We start from the raw sequence: 24,016 nt of genomic DNA on the forward strand, positions 1-24,016 counted from the left end.
TCCAAATGCTTGTTAAACACTGACAGACATGGGGCATCAGCCACCTCTTTAGGAAGGAGCCTGTTCCAGTGTTTGACCACCCTGTCAGTAAGGAAGAGGTATCTCTAGGCTCAGGGAGAGTAGTGGTGGATTGCTTGTTAGGCTCAGTTTGGTTTTGTATTGTTTACATCTTTGAGATACCATTTCTGAGTCTTTCAGTTAATACATAAAGCTAGGATTGTGTTTTCCCTTGTAGTCTGTGTTGAATTTAAGTTGCCTTGTTCTCAGTCTATTGCTCATGAGGTGCCTCTGCAGGTTACAGGCAGTTGTTTCAGTCCTTGAGTAGTGCATCAGCATCAGCAAACTGTCATTTCATTTCTCATCCCCATTTCCTAGGCCATTTATCTGACATGTCAGTATATTGGCAGGTGTAGAACTGAGCCCAGATGCCTGTGGAAATCACCTGATGGCATGAATTCTGAAAACTAAAAATTCCATATTCCTGACACCAATTTTTCTGTCTTTAACCAGTATTTTCTTCCATTTGAAAGCCTTACTGTCTTTCCTGTTATAGTTTTGTTTTTCTGAAAGACTTCTGCCAAAGGGCTATGGAAGTTGTTCTACATTAACAACTCTTAACTGCCTTGTTGCCATGCTTGTTGGTGACTCTTCCAAGGAATCTGACTAGATTTGAGAAGCATAACTTCCTTTATTAAGCATGTTGATGCTTTCCCATGATCCATTTTGTCCAGTCATTTTGGGTTTTATGGAGACTTCTGATTTGTTTAGTATCAGCGTCACACTTAGTTTTGCAGTTTGTTGACTCTTCCTTGGAACATAGTTTAAATATTCATGTCATGGTTATTGCTTACATGCTGCTTTTTTCCCTATAGAGTTGGGTGAGTCATGGGCATGTAAGAAAAATGCAGTGCAACTTTGTTTGCTGCAAAATCTGGATTGTAGAAAAAGGACAAAAAAGTGTGAAAGGAAGAGAAAATAGGTGGTTAAGATAGTTAAATGCTGCCTATTCATCACTCTGTCAGAATTGGAATTCATTTAAAAAAAGTCTGAAGAAGTTTTAATTTGTATTTTTAAAATTTATTTTCTGTGTGCCTGTTGCGAGGCATTCAGTCTCATTTGCAGAAACAATGAGCAGTTTTGGCTGCTGTGTATGGGCAAAAGCACCTAGCTACTTACTTCTTCAAAGTATATCTGCTGTGATTCATTTCTGAAGCTGAAAATTAGGGAGAATTTTCAGCCCTTAATTTTGTACTTCCATTACCCATGTGCAAGCAACAAAATCAGCTGAGGTCAAAGTACTATTTTTATTGAACTGATATCATAGTTAAGACCATTCTAGAAGTACTTCTAGGACAAATTGCAGACCAAAATGTAGATATAGTATCTTTTTTTAAGGCTTGGGAAAGCTGTGTGTCTCCTGTGAAAAGGAAACAGAAAATTACCTAAATACTCAATAAATAAGTGCTATCATTTCTGCCTCATTTGGTGCAAGTAGGCATATTCTAAATTCTGCAAGAAGGGAAAGAGGAAAAATACAATGTCAATTGCATTTATAGAAAAAGTCTTTTACATCCTTTCTCCAGTTCAGTAAAAGTGCTAACAACCCAACCTGACTCTTTAAAAGTTCCATGGACAGTACTGTGTAATTGGTTAGAGGCTGACTGTATTTTACAAATGAATGGTTCCACTTTATCACAGCCTCACCTTACAGTTGTAACCTGCCTTGGCATGCAAGTATAAAATGTGGATATACAAGGCATCAGTGCAGTAGATTGTTTGGATCATTTAGTGCTAGAAATACCAAATTACAGGACTTCATTTTTTCTACACGTTTTTGTAGAAGAGCATTTGGGAAGGACTAACTCTGGAGTACAGGTGCATGCCTGGCTGTATTATTATTCCCTTTCTTTTCTCCTCTTGTTTCCTTGTTTTTTCATCCCTTCCACTCTTTACCCTTTTTAGTTTTAACTGAACTTTTCAGAGGTCAAAGTGTGAAAGTTCTAATGAATTTCACAGTATTGATGGCTGGCCAGGAGGTCAGTATGTGTGGGAGAGCCAGCTGGCACATGCTGCACATGGAAAAGGCTGTAGCAAATCTTACCAGACAGTAGCTGGAGAGCAGAAGACAGGAGTGGTAAGAGAGGTTGCCTTGAGGAAAGAAACAGCATTTAAAAATTTTCACACTGTTGGAGTGGTTAAACATGCAGAAGAATCACTTCTACTTCCTCTTGGAAGAGCTTGTTCTGTTACTTTCACCCTTCAAGAATTAGCTAAACCATTCATCCTAAATAGATTATGCTGGCAATAAAATACTTAATCTGAAAAGCAGCCAGTTTGTAAGGACTGATCATACTTTTTAAATGTTTCATTTAGAAAAAGTGACCTTAAATTGTATCCTAGACAGATATTAATGTATATGGCTATTTTCCCTACATATTCTTGTGTTCTTACCATCTCTTCTGATTTTTCTAAGGTCATGATTCCCTCACTTTTCCAGGAGAGCCTTTACAATGTGTTCTTTTCATATGAACATTAGGAGTCTCTAGTCTATTTATTAAGTTCTAATATTTTAACAGGGTTATCGGGGAAGACTAGCATACATTTAGTGCATAAAATAGGAAAGGAAATATTTTAGATACTTCTAGGCCTAAAATGTTAGGAAAGGAGGCCTGAATTCAAGACTATAGAGTCATTTACTCTTGTGTATTCCCTCCCACCACAGCCCCCACTTTGTAATTTAACTGTTCTTTTGGATCAGAATTGGAGAAATGGTCATTCTGTTATTTAGGGCAGTGCTTCATAACATGTTTTGATTGTGTTGAGAATTTTTTAAATGAAAAACAAATGTTGAGTTTGAACTTGGCTTCAGTTCTGCAGAGAGCCTTGCATGTTTAATGGTTCTCTGTTTACTGAATTTTCACTTATGTTTTAAAATATTTTTACCTGTCAAATATATGCAGCCACAGTAAACTACTGTAAAGAGATCAATATCTTCTAAGTTTATGGATTGTTTTTTGACAGTGTCTTGCATAAAGAGACCATACTGTCTGTCACAGGACTGTGTATCCACAGGACTGTGTATTACTTCTTGTGATTTGTAGCAGTTCTCCTAAGTGCCTTTTTTGACAATATTGGCATTTTTTCATGAGAACATTTCTACACCTATCCAATCTTGAATAATCAGCTGATTTGTTTACAGGAGGAAATTTTGTATGGAGGAAACTTTGAACTGTTTTATGGTTGTTGATCAGTCCCTGTTGTTTTGCATACTTTTGGCAGTGGTTTTATAAGTGTTCCAGCACCAGTATGGAAAGGTCAGATTTCTGGAGAGCTCTGGAGTTGCAGGAGCACAGGATATAACTTTTTTGAGTACCACAAGAAAGAAACAAGAGAAGTTAATGTAACTGTATTTCTCAGTTCTCTCAGCCATGTTCCTGAAATAAGAAAGTAACTTAGGACATCAAATGTTGGCCAGTAGTCCGGCAGTGGTACAGACACAGGGACCTGTTGCCAGGTGCCTGTACTTAAGTGTTCTTCAGGACTGTAGGTCATAACCTGGCTGCCTGGAAACAAGCTCATAAAACTGGTAGAGATTCTTGAGTTTCAGAACTGAGAGTTGGGTATGGGACAGTAATAAGTTGACTGTGCCTTCAGGAAACCAATGAACTACTTTTTTAAAGAAAACACTTTAGAGCTGAGGGCAGTCCTCGATAGTCCTTCTGTGACTCAGGCATTGTGTAAAAGGAAAAAGGAAATAGGAAAAAGATCCTTTGACTGAGAGATGGTTAAGTAGCTGTTGTAGGAATTCATGCTTATCCATAAAACTGAGTGGTTAAAAAGGATCAGAATGTGAAATGGGATCAGATTTAAGAACTGAAGAATTTTATGGAGCATTTTAATTTGAAAAGGATGACACAGACTGTTATCTTAGTAGGCTTTTTGGATCAGATTATAATCTATAAATTTCATTACCATTAAAGGGCAGAGACCTGTCCAGGCAGGTGTGTGAGGCTTTATGAGAAGTATAATAGTGAGTTGTGGTCAGAAACTTCAGGGACAATTTGTTCTAGCTTGTGACCAGAAGAAAACTGTACGTTTCATACCACTGTATCTACCTGGTTTTATGAGTACTAATCTGTAAAAAATATGTTGCTGATGCAAATTAGTTTCATTTTGGAAATGCAGAAAGATCCAAAAATATGTTGCTTGCAAACATTGGCAGAGAGATCTGTTCTCCTGGTTTCTGGATTTGGATGTATCTTGGATAGTGAAGAATTAGAAATTGCTACCATCTGACAGCTGCTTGATTTAAATAAATGATTGTTTTTCCTATTTAATTTGATTTGGTTTGTGTCCACAGTATCAGAGCAGCCACAATAAGCAGCTGTCTTTACAGTCTTAATGGAAGGGGCAAAATCGGTGAATTAATACTTCCTTCTAACCTCAAGTTGAAATATCAGCAGGTTCATCGTGTAATGGGCAGATTAAAATGACTGTTCAGGTTTGTGACATTTTGAGGGCTTGCATGCTGAGCTTAGCACTAACCTAATGTGGTTGCACAGCCTTTAGCTTAGAGGTGGCTTACAGAAGGATGGAGCAGACTGCATAGCAAGTCATGACTCTTACCTGCTCGCCTGCTCTGCTTTCTGGTAGTTTGCTGTCTTCCTCTGGCATGTGCATGTCAGTATCACTGATAGTCCCATGGTGTCTTTTTTTAGCTACTTCTGTGACATAGTCAGTGACCTGCCTTTAGACCATATCTGACCAGTCACTGTTGGAAACAAAGCTGTGTAGTTGGAGGCCCAGTAGGCATCTCTTCTGCTTGCTGCTGCTCTCTGTGCATCTGTCAGTGTGACTCCCTGTGCTGTAGGATGCTTTACCTTGGACTACTGTGTATGATGGATATTGGGTGTCCCTGTTCCTCTCATAGAATCACAGAATGGTTTGGGTTGGAAGGGACCTTAAAGATCATCTTGTTCCAGATCCCCCACCACAGGGGACACCTTACACTAGAAGGTGACAGAAAGACAGAAAGTCTGAAAGTCTCTCCTCTGTCTTAGTGCACAAGTTTGATCTTGGTTTACCTGTATGTATTGTCTTATACATTTTTCTTTATCCTAAGATATGTTTTATGAAAAAATCATGCCTAAATTACGTTGTCTTCCAAACATGATTATATTCATTTGGACCTCCTCCTTCTACCTTGCATTTACGTATGTGGACTGGAGAAAACACTGTTAACTCTAAGGTCTGAGCTCCTGTCTTCCAGAAAGTAAAATCTGTAAGCTTGGATTCATTTGTTACTAGAATTCTGTCTTGGCTTTATGCAAATAGGAAGCACTCATTCTGCAGATAGCTAGAAATCCTTGCATACTTGTCATTATCCAAATTACTGTGGAGGAAAATTTTATTGCATTAAACACAAGTATCTAATGATGAGTTGTCTTCATTTTTTTGCAGTGGGCTGTTCATTTACTGTAACCATTTGCTCAGATACTGTCTCATTAGGTGGAAGACTATTTTAGGTACTCCTTTTTCTGTCTTCTTGCCTTCACACATTACTCCCAGTTTAGTTACATTTCTCCTGTATTTCCTTAAGAAGCAGCATTTTTCTGTACAAGATAGGATATTTGCCAAAGCAATAGGCTTATCAGTTCATGTGAGCACTTATTGTGTCCGTTTTTGCTTTATTTCATGTGAAGTAATGGTATTATGACCTGATCCCAAAAGGACAGATTCAGTGGTTATTCAGCACTAAATCCTTTCACAAAAAGTTATTTCATGACTATAAAAAAGATTTTTTTCTGTTCCTTTGCAGTCACTCTTGGAAGCACATGATATTGTGGCTTCAAAATGTTATGATTCCCCTCCTTCTAGCCCAGAAGTCAATAATTCTTCCGTGAACAACCAGGCTGTTCCAGTAGATGCTATTCGCATCCTTGGAATTCACAAAAGAGCAGGAGAGCCACTGGTAAGTAATTGAGGGTGAGGGTGAGTGTGTCTTTAAAGTGCTAGTGGAAATGTTTGCTCATACCTGATTTCTTGCATTATGTTTTAATTATTTTCATTATATTGTGTAATTTAATGGGTGATAAGCTCAGTATTGAGAGGTTGAAATAAGATACTTTCATGTACTCCATCCCATTCTCTCCAAGAAGTAATGGGATGATAGTTATTAGGCAGTCACTGGCCTGAATGACTGCTGGCATAAGTGACTAACACAACATCTTGATAAAAGATGACAGGATTGCATGCAATCAAGAACAACAGTAATTTTTCAGTCTTATGAAAATCTTGTGTGAAAGCACTTCTGTGTCACCTGATACTTCTCTGATCAGGAGCTCTAACACTGTAGTAGCTGTGACTGTTTTCATTGGAGTGAGTGGAATATCCCACAGCTGTGTATTTGTGCTTGAGGTAATGGTGAAATGAAACTGAAATTCAAACAGTGGTAAACTGGGTGTCCTGTACCTCTTTCAGGGAGTCACGTTCAGAGTGGAGAACAACGATCTGGTGATAGCCCGAATTCTTCATGGAGGAATGATAGATCGGCAAGGTCTTCTGCATGTGGGGGACATTATTAAAGAGGTGAATGGCCACGAGGTTGGAAACAACCCAAAAGAATTGCAAGAACTGCTGAAAAACATCAGTGGAAGTGTCACTTTGAAAATTCTCCCCAGCTACAGAGACAGTGTCATTCCTCAACAGGTCAGGAGCACATTTCTGATGATTCTGTGAAAAGAACTTCTGCTTAGTACTTTATTGTGTAAGATTCTCTAATATTCTGGATTAGACATGTTTTGATTATTTTGTGAATATAATGCTAGGAGGAAGAGTAAAATGTAGATACCTGTATTTACCTTTAATGACATTTTAGAAATGAGTTTATTCACCTAATATGCGTGCTTAGAAAACTTGGATTAGTGTCTAAAATTGTTAGGCATTTGTATGCTACATATAAAGCACGTTTCTTTGACCTTAAGTGACCTCTGATGTCCTGACCACAATCACACATCATGCAGTAAAGTGTGTGTGTGTTTATAACGTGGTTAGTGTCAAAATAATCAGTTTAACGGGATGCAGGTATGTGTTTAATTCAACGGACAAGCTTTAACTCTCTTGACTTCAGTGGGAACTTGGATGGTGGCTGTTCCTTATCCTTTTGTTGCTGTAGGCTGTCAGTTTCTCCATGGCAGAAGTGACTTTCTGAGTTGAATCAGTGCTTTGAAACAGCCTATAAGATGCTCCTTCAAGTAGTGGGTCTTAATGCCTGTGACTGTAACAGGCTGTGCTTCCACTGAGTAGAGGCTGAGGGAATGTGCTCTATTGAGGCAGGTGCAGGGGCTTCCTTTGCTCCCCAGCCTGGTACAAAGAGAGTCAAAGATGTTTTCAGTTCAGTCATGCAACCTACTGTTTCTTCCCCTGCATCAAATTTGAGTCTTAAGCAGCTCAGTCTCCTGTTATTTTTGCCATGAACTCAGTGTTTTAAAAGTAATTCTTAAGATTCTACCAGCCTTAAATACAGTGCTCACATTCCAAAAATTTGTTTGTATTTTTAAGTAATTGAAAGTCAAAATTCTAACTGAGTTGTATACGCTGAAATGCAGAAATGACCATTTTGTAATACCATGCCCAAATGGAACAGATTTTTAAATTTTTATCATGAAACTAATTCAGCCAAGGCTTGCACCATTGATTATTCCATCCCAGTTAGTGAATAACTTTTTCCCCCTAGATTGTATTTTACATGCCAAATGCAGCTTGGATCATGTCAAGGTTTTTATGCTTTAGGTAAAGACATTACTTCAGTTTGACAGATAGATTAGTCAGAATGTATTTTATAATGCTTAAGCTTTGTTACTTTTACACATTTCAGGTTTTTGTCAAGTGTCATTTTGATTATAATCCATATAATGACAACCTCATCCCATGCAAAGAAGCAGGTTTGAAATTTTCTAAAGGAGAAATTCTTCAGATTGTAAACCGCGAAGATCCGAATTGGTGGCAGGTTGGTAAAAAGATTAAAATAAGTAAAATAAAAAACTGAAAAGCACCAGTAGGTGCCTTACTAATAAACTCTTTAAATTATTATCTACTTCCATTTAACAGTAGATACATGAAAAAAAATATTTATACTGCAATCCAATTTCAAGCTAATATAAAGATAGGAAGTTGAAATACTAAAGGAAAAGTAATGTTTTAAATTGTATATGTAACATTCATTTTACTATTAGTTGTGTTTATTTTTCTTTATTCTTATATCATAAGCCTGGACATTCCCACAAATTAATTTAAGGTGGACAATTTCTAGAAAAAAGGTCTTAGTTTGACTATAATTATGGTAAGCCTTCCCTGACAGCAGCTGTGGAAGACGTGGACCCCTTCCTGAGTGCTCAGAGATGCAGAGAGAGAAATTAATCTTGTGGATTTGAAGGGAGTGAGAATAGCTGTCTGGAGAGGCTGTATGTTTTATTTCTGCAGTGGTCAGTGTCTGTGAGCTGTGTATCATGCATGCTCATAGTCACAGTGTTTGGCACTGTTTCAAATATTAACAATTCATCCTGCTTTAAGGTGGTATTTCTACATTCAGTCCTGCAGTAGAAATGTAATCCAATGCTTATGCTATGTTTATTTTTTACAAGACACTATGCACAGAATTAAACATTATCAGTGCCTCTGAAAATGGGACAAGAGAACTTTTAAGACCCTTTTCTCAGCTGAGATCCTCAAAGCTGGCAGAGAGTATTATTAATTTCTCTTTCGACCCCTACATTGCTCACCCTTTGCAAGGTGACAAGCAGAAGAGAGCCAGACTACCTGAGAACAAGATATATGACTTCTTTAAAAGCAACAGAAATATTCCAATATACCTAAGTAGCTGCTGAATTTTGTTGCTTCTCAGTGACAGTAATAAAAGAAAGAAAGACAATAAAAAGTGTGAGGAAAGACTGAGAATTTATTGCTGCCAACTTAATTAGTTTCAGAAGTAGACACTACAAAACTCTGGAGGAATTTGATGTTTAGCTCATGCTGACTTCTGTATTGCCTTTCAATCTCTCCAGTTGTAACTTGTAGGAGTCCTGGAGAAATAAATCTTCAACACTCAATCTGGCAAAATTGAAATGTGTTAAATCAGTATAGTGTATTGCTATGCAGATCATGCCCCAGGAAAAAGAAGTTTAGTTTTTCCTCATGCTTTCTAGAAATGCTAGACTGTTAATGAAACTTCATACTGTAAAAAATCAGTTAGTCATAGATAAAAGCATACAAGTTAAAAAGCAAACATCTCCTGTTAGCAAAAGAAGGATTTATTGCAAGCAGAAGATTTATGGAGAATTAAACACTTCATAACTGTGTTTGTGTGTGTTAAGCTTGCTGAGAATTGAGCTTGCCATGAAATTATTTTATAGAGAATTTTAGCCAATTCATTACTAGGAATGCTTAAGTTACTAAGATTTTAAATATGTAGTTGCTTAGTGCAAAAAGCTTGAAGGCGTGATTAGGGATGTGTTACTGCATTCACTGGGAAATGGCAGTTAATAAACTGCACTGAAGCCTGTTTGGAGCAGCTCAAGAATATAAAATAAGTATACTGGATACTAGCAAATCTTGACTTTTGTCACCTGAGACTACAGTGTCTGGAGCCAGAGAATTCCACTTGGGAATTTTATGCCAAAGTTTTATGTCTGGAGGAGCGTACTGACGTGATGAGAACCAGTAATGGAACTCGCATCTATTTTACTTAAGTTTTCTGAATTTTAATAGTCAATATCAAGACACTATTTCTCTAAAAGAGAATTTTAATATTTACATCTGACTCTGAATTTTTAAATCTCAGTAGTAAATGTATCAACACTCACCACTGAGAAACTGGCAGCGAGGAAGTCAGTCAACACCATCTTGATGAGAAAAATGCTTCTTGCAAGTTAAATATAATTATTTGTTTGGGTTTTTTTCCCCTCCCAGGCTAGTCATGTCAAAGAAGGAGGAAGTGCAGGTCTAATTCCTAGCCAGTTCCTGGAAGAGAAGAGGAAGGCTTTTGTTAGGAGGGACTGGGACAACTCAGGTGAGACTTCATAAATTTCAGGAGTAGATTTTGTTCTGATTCCTTTTGCTTTTCCTGCCTTCATAAATAATAGAAAAACTGCTATGTGAGATTACACAGATTATTGTGAAATGCTGAATTTCATATTTTGGCTTTTGCTGAAGGACAAAGGGTGAAGTCTGTTTAGTGTTCAAAGATACATGAATCAGTTTTGCCACCTGGTGATGGAAAGCTGAATGAGGTGGGACAGGCAGTGTGTACTTTAAAAAAAAATTTTGTATGGTATGCACTGAAAGTTAATAAGCTAAATATGAATTTTTCAACTGCTTTATTTTCTAGGAAAATAATTTTTTCTGTGTTCAGTTCTTCCTGTACCATTTGATGGGTTTGTAAATAGATGTAATTTCTTGCCCTAGGATATATACAATTCTAGAATAGTCCTTATAAATGTATTAATCTAAAGTTTCATGTATTCATATAAATAAGCTTTAGAAATAAACAGAAATTGTGAGTTCATCTAGTTTTTTATTTTTAGGGCCTTTCTGTGGAACAATAAGCAGCAAAAAAAAGAAAAAGATGATGTATCTCACTACAAGAAATGCAGGTATCTCTTAATACTATATGAAACGTTCTTTAGGTGTCAAAACTTGCAGAGTGTAGTGTATCCAAAGCTAAAGATTTGCAGTAAAACATTTGATTATAAGTTTGATAGATCAGATAGTTTTTATGGTTTAAAAACAATAGCGATCAGCGCAGACATGGCTGTGCTGGGTACATCATTTGGTGGGTGGAAATCAGAGAAAAACTGGGTGTTAAAGGAAAAACAGTGAAATGTTTGTTGCCAGTGGGCTGAGGGGATGTGATTTTTCGCTTCTGTTCAGCATTGATGAGGCCACTCCTAAGAGTACTGGGCACCTCCACAGTGCGAGGGAGATGTGGACATACAAAGATGTTGAAGGGACTGGAGCATCTCACCCATGAGAAAAAGTTGAGACAGCTGGGAATGTTCAATCTGGAGAAGAGGAGGCTCAGGGCAGCTCTCACCAATGTGTACAAATACCTGAAGGGAGGGACTACCTAGTTTTTTTATTTGTTACAGCCTTGAGCGTGTATTAAAGTTTTTTGTACGTTTCTCAATGTAGAATTTGATCGCCATGAAATCCAGATATATGAGGAGGTAGCCAAAATGCCTCCTTTTCAGAGGAAAACCCTGGTCTTGATTGGGGCCCAAGGAGTGGGGCGAAGGAGTTTGAAGAACAGGTTTATTGTGCTGAATCCTACTAGATTTGGAACTACAGTGCCATGTAAGTTCTCAGCATTCCTATCTTAACATCATCCTTTGATTAACTGGAAAGTATGTGATGTTTATCCTTGTGATTCAGTGTTGGAGTCATTTTGTCAGAGCATAAAAATTGTAGAGAGTGGGAAAACACTTCCTGTTTTCAGAAAACTGAACTAACATATGACCATGAAAACATTTGTAACTAGCACTTAAATGGTGCTGATGCTGCAGAATAGCAGTTTTTGTCTGTGCAGTATTTCAGTCTGGGTTTCCTCAGTGTCAGTCACCATCCATTACTGAGGTCATTCCCTAAGTTCCCAGTAGCCTTCTGTAATGAACGGCCAGTGGAATTTCTCAGGTCTACCTCTTAGTTTTCCACCTGTGGACTAGGCATTATAAATTGTTGCTTTAGTTTAGAAATGTAGGGAAAAGCAGCAAACTTCCAATAAAACTGAAGTGTTTGTGATCTCCAAGATTTGCATAACAGTATTTTAATATATCTAGCCTTAACACACAATCTTTTATTTTCCCCCTTATAAATAGCAGAAAAAAACTTATTTTACCTGAAGCATGTTTTCTTGCCTTTCTTTCAGATGTTTTGCTCATTAACCTTTTTTTTTCAACTCCTCCCTCCTGTTTGGCTGCTGACCAGAGAAGCCTACTCTAGCTACATTATTATTCTCCTGACATGTGCTTTTCAGAATTTCAAAAACAGTCTGTTCTCTTCTGTTTCCAGTGGGCAAGAAATAGATCTGATAATAATAGGAGGAGGGAAAGGTCTGAAAGATGAATTGTACGAGATGAGAGAACCAGTCTCTCTCTCTCATTTGGTGAATCTCTATCATCAAAACTGGTCAGGGCACTTAAAATTGGTTGATGGGCCTGATAACAAGGTTGACTTCTCAGTGTTACCTTTAAAAAGAAATCTTCTCTTGGGAATTCCATTTTATATTGGCAAAATAGTAAGAGGCTTTTTACTGCTTCTAAAATTCTTACTCTATTTCAAAAAAGCCTTCAGAATTACTTATTTCTCTAAAATGCTATATAGATGCTTGAAATTATGTAAGTAATGCAGCACAGTTGTTGAACATTCTTCAAAGACATAAAAGTAAACTTTCCCCAATCTGATAGTCTAATCATACACATGCAATACCCAGTTTATTTTATATAGAACCTTTTTTTCTCATTCAGATTTTAAGTGGGAGAATCAGTAAACTTAGTTGGTCTTTGATCAGAAGAAAATTCTCCAGGTTATTCATAAAGAGATTTGTGTAGGATGTGTTTTGGGAGGTGGGAAATGGATTAAGCTGACCCAGTGCTCTAGGGGAGAAGCATGTTCTTGGTGTTGAGTTCTGATCCAGCCCGTGGTGCTGTGGTTTTCTTCAGTGTGAATAACTGAACTGTTAAATCATCTCTTAGCTGTAAGATGTTAAAGCTTACTCTCCAAAATTAATTGCAAACTGATATGTGATTCTTTTTAATGTCTTGTATTAACCACTACAGCTTTAATCTTTCAATAGAATTTGACTAAAACTAGATGTTCTAGTAAAATGTGTATTCTAAACAGCTTCAGATGATTGTTTTTTGCATTTGTGTTTTCTATAAGATTGAAGTGAATAGGAATTACTGGAAGGGAAAGATTGCTTTCCACTTGTCTCAACAAGTTGCACCAAATGATGATAGAAGTATTACCAAAGGGATGCACTGACTGTTAAGTTTAACATGTTCTAGAGTTCAAATCTAATTAAATATAAGTAGCAGGTACTTAATATGGGGATAGGGCAGCAAAGTCAATAATAATATGATCTTATATTTTATTTTACTTTTTTAAAATCTTATTTTTATTTTTTTTTTGCCTAAGTAATGTCTGTACTGCACAGTGTAGCCAATACCCAAGATAGCTGATAATGATTTACTCAAATACTGGCTTTAATCTTTCTGCAGAGAATTTACCTTGCTTTAAAAGGGAAGTTGTCCTGGAAAGCAGCATTAGCTGGCTTCCACTAAGATTCTGCTATGGTGGCTGGGCTGCTTCTGATATTTAAACTAACTTTCTTTATAGCTAGCCCATGTAATTCTACCCTGAACAACAGGACAAATACAGAGGGAAAAGGTTTTGGGGGTGGGATGGGGCAGATCTTGTTGTGCTCAGCTATTTTCAAAAGTACATTTGACATTTGAAAGTTAAACTTCCATTTGATTTCCAAGTCACTTAAATAAGTATTTTATTAAGTGAATACTTAAAAAGATTGCATGAATGAGTATTTTATATAGTGTAAAGGAGTAGGCAAAGGAAACAGGCAAAGGGGTGGGTAAGCACCATATAGGAAACAATATAAATAAAGGGAACAGGAGGGGCTGTGCTCAGTTCTAAAATTTATCTAGAATGAAGAATAAACCTGTACATGGAGCAATTACAACTGTATAACAATGTGTATTATAGTCTCCCTACTTAATATGCAGTCCAGTTTCATATTTATATTCCAAATATAAAATGAAAACATTCAATTTATATTTTTAATTTTTGTTTAGTTACTTCACGGAAGCCAAGGGATGATGAAAAAGATGGGCAAGCGTACAGATTTGTGTCACGAGCTGAAATGGAGATGGATATTAAAGCTGGCAGATACTTAGAGCATGGAGAATATGAAGGAAATCTTTATGGCACCAAAATTGATTCCATCCTTGAAGTTGTTCAGACAGGAAGGACCTGCATCTTGGATGTAAATCCACAGGTATATGATTTATAAAGTTACTATTATAACAAGTGTGGGATTATAATGTTGAAGAGGTGAAGAGAGATGCCTTCAAATTTGAAGGCTTCTTATCTGGTTTCAAGGTTACAATTATCAGCTGGATTCCTGTGTTTGTGGCACTTACTTGGAATGGATTAGAAAGATGGAAAATACCCAACTTAAATTCTGCATGAAGGAGGAGTCTTGCAGAGTAATAAATAGTCTTTTAGCCAAGGAAAGAATGATGCTGAGCATTTCAAAAGGAATGTAGGAATTTCCAAAATAGAAATAAGAATCTTCACTTATGTATTGCTGCCCATCGTCACAGATGAGTTTTGTGGTGTCCCTTAAGTAAGGGGGGAGATGTGGTGAGTCACTCTCAAACTTTGGTGGTTTTTTAATTTTTTTTTCTTTTTCTTTGCATCTAGGCTCTAAAAATACTGAGGACTTCAGAATTCATGCCCTATGTGGTGTTTATTGCTGCTCCAGAGTTAGAGACTTTGCGAGCTATGCACAAGGCTGTGGTAGATGCTGGAATTACAACCAAACTTCTCACTGTAAGCAGATCATTTCCTATTTAGTTTTCTTTGAACAAGATGTTCTTAGATCTTTTAAAATTTTTTTATCATTTATTTTAGGTGGAATTTGTTCTGAAACAAATGTCTTTAATAAAAGTTAGGCAAGACTTTTGCTGATTATGTAGTAGAAGTTAATCAAATACTGTGTATAAAGGAGATTGCTTCTTTCTTAAAAATAGACCTCTTACAGAGAAGTGTTGATTACAAAAATTACTTCTAATGTGTACTTTGGGAACTGTCACCTTTGATTATTTGCTGCAAATGGTAGATATTTCATGGTTGCAATTGTTCTTTTATGCAGATGTCTTTCCTTGACTTTCCCATCTCCCTCCCCACCCAAATTTTTGTTCCTGTTTGTCAAATATGTGTGTGCTTTATAAATGGAATCTATAATGCTTGGGAAAGATATTGCAGCTTGTGTCAAAAAAGGAAAAGGCAAACAAATCTCACTAACCAACAAACCCCCCCCAAAAAACCCACAAAAACCCCCAAGAATGCAGGTTGTCCTTGTTTTCACTGCTGCAGCATCATGTGCTGCACTGAGAGTGGCTGACAGCTGCCAGAATAAGAAGTGTTGAACAACTTCCCTGTTGTTCCTTGGATTTGTCATATAAATTGAAGTGGCATGTTTTGTTCATTAGATCTTCCCTCCTTTTCTTAGACACTATGTGTAGCAGAGGGAAATAAGACAATTCCTCCAATGCAGCTAAGCATAAACACTCCGTGTGGGCATGAACTTTCCCAGCTTCAGGAGCAAAGGAAAAAAAGCCAGATTGAGCAGTTCAACTCCCCAACAGAAAAAAAGCTGTGTTTTGCTGATGCCTCATAATGATAGTGCTGCAGCTTCATACGAATATCTTGAATAAATGCTGACAGGGCACTCAAAGCTATAAAATGGGGGGGGGGGGGGGCATTAGTATTTCCACTAAATTATTGTATAATTTTTAGTCATGGCTTCTAGTTATTATGCATTCTAGTATCTCTGTGGATGCTCAGTCATCCCTCTTTCCTGCTCCAAATGAACCCTGAATTTTATGGTGCATATACAGGAAGGCAAGGTTTAAACTATCCAGACAAGTATAAAAATGATTTCCTGCACTTCCTAATATTTGATTCCCTAAGGGACATCTTTGGCTCTGTATTACTTCTTACAAATAATGGAGAGGGTCGTTAAATTTCAGATATGCATTTATGTGTTTTTATGGATTTTGCATTGCATCCCTGCACGTGTATATGGAGTATGATTTGCTATTTCATATTCTTGTGCTTCCTGAACAAATGAAAAACAAATGTCATTTAAAGTATTACAGTTTACTTGTTAGACCTGGCTGTATTATTTCTAGCATCCTAACCCATTCCATTACAAAAAGTCTGGCTCTTGGTTTCATACCTTTACTTGTTTCCTTCATTCACTGTGAAGGAAAGGCTATTGACAAAATTGGTTTTTCATTTTGGTTTTTATATTGACAGCAGTATAAGGACTTGAAAATATTGAAATAATTACTGTAAAGGGAGACAAATCTCATAACTACTTCCAAAAAATTGCTGTTGCACAAAAATTGAGAGGAATTTTTAATGAATGTAGGCACTTTATAAAGGCTTCATCATGTAGGAATATAAATTTGCATATTTTGCAGCTCAGGTCTGGACTACAGTAATGTTGCAGTAGTTTACAAATGAGGGACTGATGTCAGGTGAGCTAGGCTAAAATGTTGTCTCTAAGAGCCATAAGGTATTCTAGAGCTTTATTCTGCTAGAAATTGACTTTCATTTCATCCTAATTTAAAATCTTGGGGGTTTTTTGATGTCTTCTATGGAAATAAAAGGGACACAAATATATTTGCAAAACTGATTGACCCAGTCATTCCTAAAGCATTAATTTTATTCTGGTTGGATCATCAGTTGCCCTTACAAAGTGATTAACTACTCCCTGTGCACACCAGCCCAAGTTCACATGCTTCTATTGATTTTCTTCAAAATTGTAAGATTGGCAAACATTTGCTTGCCATATTTAACATTATTGACACCACTCAGAACTTTCTCAGCCCTTTCAATGTATTTTAGCTCAATTTCTGTGTGAATGTATTATAAATGAACTTTCCTTATTTTTAAAATGTAGGTGGTATCTAGCTTTAAATAGTCAGTTGCAGTGTGTACTGAAGGGATCTTCTCCTGCATCTCTAAGGATTTGCCAAGTCTTATCTTTAAATCTTTAGTAAGATTTAGATTCACTAATCCTTAAAAATCTCTTGCACAGGACACTGATCTGAAAAAAACAGTGGATGAGAGCGCGCGGATCCAGCGAGCGTACAACCACTACTTTGACCTGACCATTGTAAATGACAACCTGGACAAAGCCTTCGAGAAGCTGCAGACGGCCATCGAGAGACTGAGGCTGGAGCCCCAGTGGGTCCCCATCAGCTGGGTCTACTGAGTGCTCCAGAGGGAGCTGCAGTAACAAATAAAGTCAGCAGCAGCAAACGTGACGTGTAGATACTGATGATAACCTACAGCACCTGTGCATTTTTACTCTGTGTATATTCAAAAGTACACTGTTCTGAATTTTTATAAAAATGTTGAAGAGAAAGTGTACTTAAATATGTAATTTATTTTAATTTTTCTAACTTTTTACAGATAACCTTTCTATTCATATCACATGAAGGAAATGCGTTTAAGCATTTTTCTATGTTTTGATTTAGTATCTTTGCCTTTTTCATCTAAGAAACTTTCATTCACTTCAACATTTACATCTTGGTCTTACATTTTCACTGTGATTAAAAAAGGATACTTGAAACAATTTTTGTAAAATTTGTTAATGTCAGTGTTTAACTGATCAAAAGTCTATAGCTCTTATTAGGAAAGAACACTAATTTCTTTGAGGTTTTTTCTTCTTCAAAAAATAATAATTTCATGGGAGCAGAATTTTAAATATTCAAAGCAGTAGCAAAAACACAGGTCCATTGCTCCAGCTGCTTTCAGCTTAATGTTGGTGCATTCCTGATGTTCCAAAAGTTCTTGATATCTCTTGATTTAGATAACTTTTGTGTAGATTCCCTTCTATCTGTCTCCTAAAATAACATAGAGCAATACCTTGCAAGCTGCTTATTATGCTTTCTTGGGAGCCAACCTGTTAGCCCATTACAGTTGAAGTACTGACATTAGAAAGTCATAGGCAAGGTAATTCAGTGCAATTTGAATAATGGTGAAGTAGCTTGAGAGAGAACCTGATAATGTGGAGCCTTGTAGGTGACACTTAATGTTTAGGACTATTTATTCACACTTGTGAAAACACATTGCTTAAAAAAAAGAAAAAAAAAAGACATTTTCTTTTCTTAGGACATTGTTCTGTATTTGTGTAGTGATCTGTGGCTTCATTTCCTGTGATGTCTAGCTGGGTTCTAAATTATCTTTTAAATATTTGTGTGTGATCAACTGCTGTATTTTGAGTGTTGTGTAATGGCATTTCTGTGCTTTTTCTTACATTGTTTTTAATTGCATTTTTCATTAGATAGCTTGTGAATTGGAAGCTTACTGCTAAAAAGCAATGTTGTTTATAGGTTTTTTCGTTTACAGTGTATTTCCTTTCCAGTGACAATTCTCCCCTCAGTATGCTCATTGATATAATTCATATTAGGTTAGGTTCAGGTTCATTGATCAAAACTTAAGCTGATGTAAATTAATGGGAACAGAAGGAGAATACAGCCTGTTGCTCAGATGAGCTCCTTTTGTGACCATGTTTTATATGACATTGTCAGCTGTTGTATATAGTCACATTCACCATCACCTACTGGCTTAGGTGTCTAAACTGAAGTCATCTGTTTAATTCCTCTTCCATCTTGTGACAGGCACCTGACTCTGGATTCCTTTTCAACACCAAAGTGTGACCCAGAATGCTATCAAAAGGCATCTTCCTCAGAGCTGTTTGTGGAGGAAGACAGGCTTAGGCACTGTAAAACAGCATTGCTTCCTGTGGCTCTCAAAAGACTTTTATGTGCACAAGGAAAAGAAAAAGTTGAGTGGATGCAGTAGAGGAAAACTGTTTGAAAAAACCTCAAAACACCCGTATGCAACAGATGGTTTTTACACAGCCTGTAAAGTTGGTTGTTGGGGGGGAAGAGGGACAGAGGAGGCTTGAAATCCCAGTGTGTGTGTGGAAAATGTTAGTTAAACTTGTGTGTAGCACAGGAGATCTTCCTGGCACTTAATACTGAGTTTTCAAAATGTTTTTCAGAGGGAATATGAAATTCTCTAAGGAAAATTTGTACCACTGCTTTTTTATTGTTATGCTTTCCAGGATGTGTTTTCTCTGTTGTTTTTTTTTTTTTTTTAAGTTTGGCAGAGCTCTCAGTTGTGGCACCAGCATGGGACTTGCAGTTTTCTTTCCCAGGAGACGCGTTCTGTGATCCTGTTGCTCAGAGGCTGCTTTGAGAAGTGGATGGAGTGTGGTGTGTAGCAGCAAATGACAGCAGGGCTGTTGCTTGGCTATTTCAGTGGTTTGCTTTTGGCACTGTGCTGAACATGGCTGAACTGTGTTTGTGTACTGTGTCATGGGAGTCCTCCATATGCTGTAAATAAGATAGGCTGTCTGGACAGATAAGATGCCTTCTCATTATGAGTTAGAAATATACCCTTCTTTCTGATGCCAAAAGTGGGCTGACTTCACTCTTCCCCAATGAATGAATGAGAAGATTCTTCAGTTTACACACCTCAGTACTTCATATTGCAGACATCACTTATTTTCATCTTTTTTCTGTAAATTTACTGAACCAAGCACATGAAACACAGCCACCAAGGTGTAGTCAGGAAAGCTTCTCTCTGCTCATTCTGTTTCCATCCCAGGGAGAATACTGTCAAGAGTCTCCCTAGTTAGCAATCTCCAGAATAGTCACGTATTTGCTAAAGCCTAAAGCTTGAATGTTTTCTTCAGGTTCACTCTGTGGGTTTAAGTCAGGAGGTGGGGTATTGTGGCTGAGCTTTGGGTGGTGGTGATGTAGATGGCAGTGAGCAATTCTGCAGTGCAGTTCTGAAGCAGTAAGAGAAGGTGACTTGCTTGGGTTGGCACAAAGGTGGTGTGGAAGTATCTGCAGGTCTGATTTGGTTGTCTGTGTTCCAGGTTGGGGGGGGAAAACAACCCAAACCCAAACACCACACCCTGCGCATCTGTGTGTTAAAGCTTGAGTGCTCGCATTGGATTGTTTAATGGTGAAAGGGGGAGGGAGATTGCTTTGTTTCTTTGTGGTAGTTTTGGGTTTTGGCATAGTCAGATTTTCATCAGATACTTTGCTTAGTTTGTCCCCACCTGGTAGAATGACTGGAATGAGAAAAACAGTTACTATTTTTTAAAAGGAATGTTCTTGGAGATTCTTGAAATGCTGGTGTTGTTTCAGTCACGTCCACAGCTGTGATGGTCCCTGCCTGCCAGGGTGTGCTGCATCAGCTGTTGTACATTGTACAATTAGGGGAGAAGACACTATGAGAGGCTCATTTTGAGCAAGCAAAAACATTTCATAAAACACCTGTTTGGAGCTTTTTGGAGGAGTTAAAATAACTGGGATTTCATGTTATCTCATTCTGTACTAAACATTCATTTTCCAGATTCTAACAGGAAAACATTACATTGACTGTTAAAGAGTACAATAGGTGTGTCTGAGCGAGGTGAAGATGCTGCTAAATGTTTAAGATATGTGGTATGTATCACAAGATAAATATTTAAGTAGTTTAGGAAAAGTAAATTATCAAATAGTTGTCTGTGTATATGTATGTGGATGGTAAAACAAAAAATGCTCATGTTGGTTATCACATTACTAAGCTACCACGACTTAATCCAGAAATGTTACCTGCATGTGAGACTTTAGAACTGGTACACTTCTCTACCTGGTTTATTGTGTTTACTAATGTATATTTTTCTAAATATACAGATATTTCAATCTAAAAAAAAAACTATATTTATCTGTAATTTCTATCTGTTTTGGACAGTGCATGAGGTGCTGTAAAATTCTGTACATATAGAGACTTATAGAAGAAACACTGTAGTTGCCCCGTGAATGAAAAGTTATACATAGAAGTACAGTCGGTATGCCAAGACCTGTAAGTTATTTCCCTGAATTCACCAAAAATTCACTTAAGTGTGCACCAGTCTCAACTCTCCTGTAAATACTGTGGTGCATTGTGTACCCAGGTGATGACCTTGCTGTCTCCAAGTGTTATAGCAGGTCTGCTTTAGGTTCTGCATCAAGATGCAGTCCAAGTTTAGTGGGATAATTATAATGGAATACATCATCTTGCATAGATTTATAAAGGTCTTTCAAAATGTTCTGCAAACCTTTGCAACAAAGATAAACATGGAGCAGAATCACAGATCTTCGTAGGCAAGGAAAATCAAGTTCATAGCCAAGGCAGTATCTGTGACTTGTGCCGTGTTCTCGGCTCAGGGCAGCTCTGTGTACTTAGTTGTACAAAAGCTTTGTGGAGCAGGATGGCAGATCAGCTCATCGCTTTTGAATTTCTGTTTATATAAACAGTCACATCTTGGCTGAGCTCAAACTGTGACGTCGTTTTCTTTCATCCTCTCTACTCGCTGCATCTTCTAAAATCCTACCTAAGTGACTTGCTTACAAATTGCCTGCAGCTCAGCGCTCAGGAAGTCACCTGGGTTTGGGTTTGTTTTTTGAAGAGGGTGATTCAGCTAAGAAATAGGAAACTTCTTTCTCTTTGAAACACAGAAAATCCCTGGCTAGGTACCCCCTTGAGCCCAGTGGGCCTCTGCAATGCTCAAGGACCAGCAGAGAGCGATCAAGCAGAGCGCTCCAGAGATTGGGAACTGGGTTCTTACCTGTGCTTACACATGAGCCTATCTTGTGAACATAAACTCCCTTCACCTCTCCCATGGTTTCCCAGCCAGGCTTCCTGGAGGTTGTTGCTTCTCTGCTTCCACTGAACCTTGAGGCCGTGTCCCAGTGCATGGACAGTGCCTCCTGCAGCAGCTGCCCCGCTGCCCGTTGTGCCTGTGGGGGCAGCTCTGGGATAACCAACAGCTGGGCTCTGTCCCATGTCCTGCACATCTGTACAGGCTCTGTGCTTCATGCGGGGTTCCCTGCCTCACCCAAAGTCCAAAGAGTTCAAGTACCACATGGTTATTGCCAAAATTCATGATGCTACTTTGCAGAAGTGGTGAGATGATTTTATTGGTGTCTGTGTGGTGGGTACTGGATCAAAGACTCGCAGTCTGCTGGGCCTCTTGCCTTAAAAACCCCTCAGCTCCCAGCACCCTCCTCTCCCTGCAATAAAAACTTCTCCTGGGCCACTGAAAGGGGTTCTATCCTTAAGGCTACTTTAATTTACTTTCTCTGGTGGACTGTTGTGACTGACAGTGCTGAAGTGAAGTCCTGGCCCTTCCTTTTGTTTTCCCTGGGTTTCTTCTTTTTTGGCCTGTACTTCTTAGTTTTCACATATGTTTAACAGGCTTGCTAGTGGAAATTGTCTGGGATTCTCAACTTGTGTCTTACAGAGGAAATAGTTAACAAAAACATCAGTATTTAGGACTTGTATAACTTACTGGTTTTTGGCCCAAGACAGATCCTAAAAATAAAAATAGAAAACACTTGTAAAATAATCAGTTTTGGTTATTTTTACAGGCAGCTTTGGGTTCTGATCATATTAAAAGCGTGCTTGTGCCCACACACACAAACACCCATATATATACATATATAAATAAAACTTCGAGGTAAATGCTGCAAACAATTCAGGCAGTGTCTACTGAATTACCTGAGTTCTCTGCAGTGGGATCCTGTTCCACAGTTACATTGTCAGCTGCTGAATTCTCAGTTCATTTGCTGGTACTGTAGCTGGGATTTACTGGTACAGGCCTAAAAACAAACCCCAGCTTGGTGACGGCTGTGATGTAGCTTCACCTACAAATGGAATTTATTAGCAGGGGTTCAGCAATATTTATATTTTATAGAATAAGTGACACTTGAAGTAATTTTTTTTCTTGGTATTTGGAACTGTTTCTTTTGCTCATTGGGTATGGAGTTCCTTTTGCTGCTAGGACAGTGGTCAGGTAACAGAGTTAAAGTAGTCCTGGAAACACTTTCTCCCATTTAGCCTCTTCCTTTTCATGTCAGTAGCTCCATGCTAACACTTTTCCATGCAATTCTGGTTGTTCCCGTGGCTGAGCCAACTGTTGGTTACTCCACAAGCAGCCAACATTTACCTGAGTACAGCAGAGCCTCTTCCAAAAATCCCATCTCTCTGTTACCTGACTTCTCACATGATCCATAGCATAAAGCAAAATGAACATTGCTGCTTTGTGCAGGCAAAAAAAGGTTTTGACTGATTTTTGTGGGTTTAGGTCTTGTACACAATTATGTGTGGAGATAACTCTTTAAATATATTGTTTCTCCCTAGGAAAATGCATGTTGAGCATCCCTTCCCCACTACCCCTGTGTTGCCCATGTGTAACATTTGTGCACTGTGGTGTAGGGAGGGGAACTGCTTCTGTGGGGCTTAAAACACAAGAAAGTTGCTGCTCTCCACCCTCACACCAGGCTAAGAACTGTAGGATCTTGGTTGTGTTTGGGTTTAAATGTGTATTAGTGCTCTGTCACCAGGCATTTCCTTACCTTGCTTTTCTCACAACTGGTTTTGCCAGTTGGAAGCTCTCATGGTTTTCTGTTTTGTGGTTTTTTTTTTTTTTTTTTTTTATTTCTACAGTATATTAAATTGACCTGGATTTGAATTTGTAAAACTTCCAAAACTGCTCTCCTGTAAAAATTAGTTTCTTTAGCTGAAAACTTCCTACAAGAAAAACCTTAACCTGAATTAGCTGAGTTTTTTAATATAAACCTGGAAATTATTTAGTACTTAATTGTTTGAATACAGTACTGTAGAGCAGGCCTAGGATATGGGACTTGTTAGCATTGTGACTTCATACTGATAAAGTCAGCTACTATGTGGGATGTTTTTAAATTGTGACTTGTTTTCTAAGACCCTCCCCCACCTTGTCTTTTTCACAGCTAATATTTTCACAATAAACACAGCCAAACATAAAAATGTTAATGTACAAATGATGAAATTCTGTTAATTCCCAACAAAATATTTTTGTATATAATAAAGATTTAATATTGAAAAAATGTAATTGGGTTTTTCTCTGATTTTTTTTTTTTTGTCATAGTCTGCATTTAAGCCACGTAAGGTATCAAGGACCAGTCTTTGAATCTGCCTTTTATCTTTGGATTTTGGTGCTCCACTTACATAAAAGCAGCTTTTCAGTTACTCTTGTTTATCTCCCTGTTCATGAATGTGCCAAATCCCCACTCCATGCACAGGGAGACCCTGGGAATGTCGTCATTGCTGAACCTGGGCACGTGATTTTCTG

The 24,016-nt window shown here is 37.8% G+C and overlaps 1 protein-coding gene and 1 long non-coding RNA gene across 4 annotated transcripts in view; one reads left to right on the plus strand and one right to left on the minus strand.

The window, feature by feature from the left end:
- Positions 1 to 23,772, plus strand: part of PALS2 (protein associated with LIN7 2, MAGUK p55 family member) — a 58,868-nt gene extending 35,096 nt beyond the window's left edge. For all 3 annotated transcript variants that reach the window (XM_063153293.1, XM_063153287.1, XM_063153301.1), the window contains exons 4-12: positions 5,819 to 5,971; positions 6,481 to 6,708; positions 7,877 to 8,008; positions 9,967 to 10,066; positions 10,581 to 10,649; positions 11,188 to 11,349; positions 13,860 to 14,062; positions 14,491 to 14,619; positions 16,898 to 23,772. In XM_063153293.1, the coding sequence (XP_063009363.1) occupies positions 5,819 to 5,971; positions 6,481 to 6,708; positions 7,877 to 8,008; positions 9,967 to 10,066; positions 10,581 to 10,649; positions 11,188 to 11,349; positions 13,860 to 14,062; positions 14,491 to 14,619; positions 16,898 to 17,074 (1,353 nt within the window). In that variant the 3' untranslated portion in view covers positions 17,075 to 23,772. The remainder of the gene's footprint in view (positions 1 to 5,818; positions 5,972 to 6,480; positions 6,709 to 7,876; positions 8,009 to 9,966; positions 10,067 to 10,580; positions 10,650 to 11,187; positions 11,350 to 13,859; positions 14,063 to 14,490; positions 14,620 to 16,897) is intronic.
- On the minus strand, positions 6,704 to 22,533 carry LOC134416567 (uncharacterized). Its single transcript, XR_010027304.1, has 3 exons — positions 22,405 to 22,533; positions 9,861 to 10,017; positions 6,704 to 7,362 (listed from the first exon to the last, which is right to left on the minus strand). It is a non-coding gene; the product is annotated as an uncharacterized LOC134416567 (long non-coding RNA).
- Positions 23,773 to 24,016: the final 244 nt, after the last annotated feature.

The sequence above is a fragment of the Melospiza melodia genome, chromosome 1 (genome assembly GCF_035770615.1).
Source record: "Melospiza melodia melodia isolate bMelMel2 chromosome 1, bMelMel2.pri, whole genome shotgun sequence".
NCBI classification, from domain to species: domain Eukaryota; kingdom Metazoa; phylum Chordata; class Aves; order Passeriformes; family Passerellidae; genus Melospiza; species Melospiza melodia.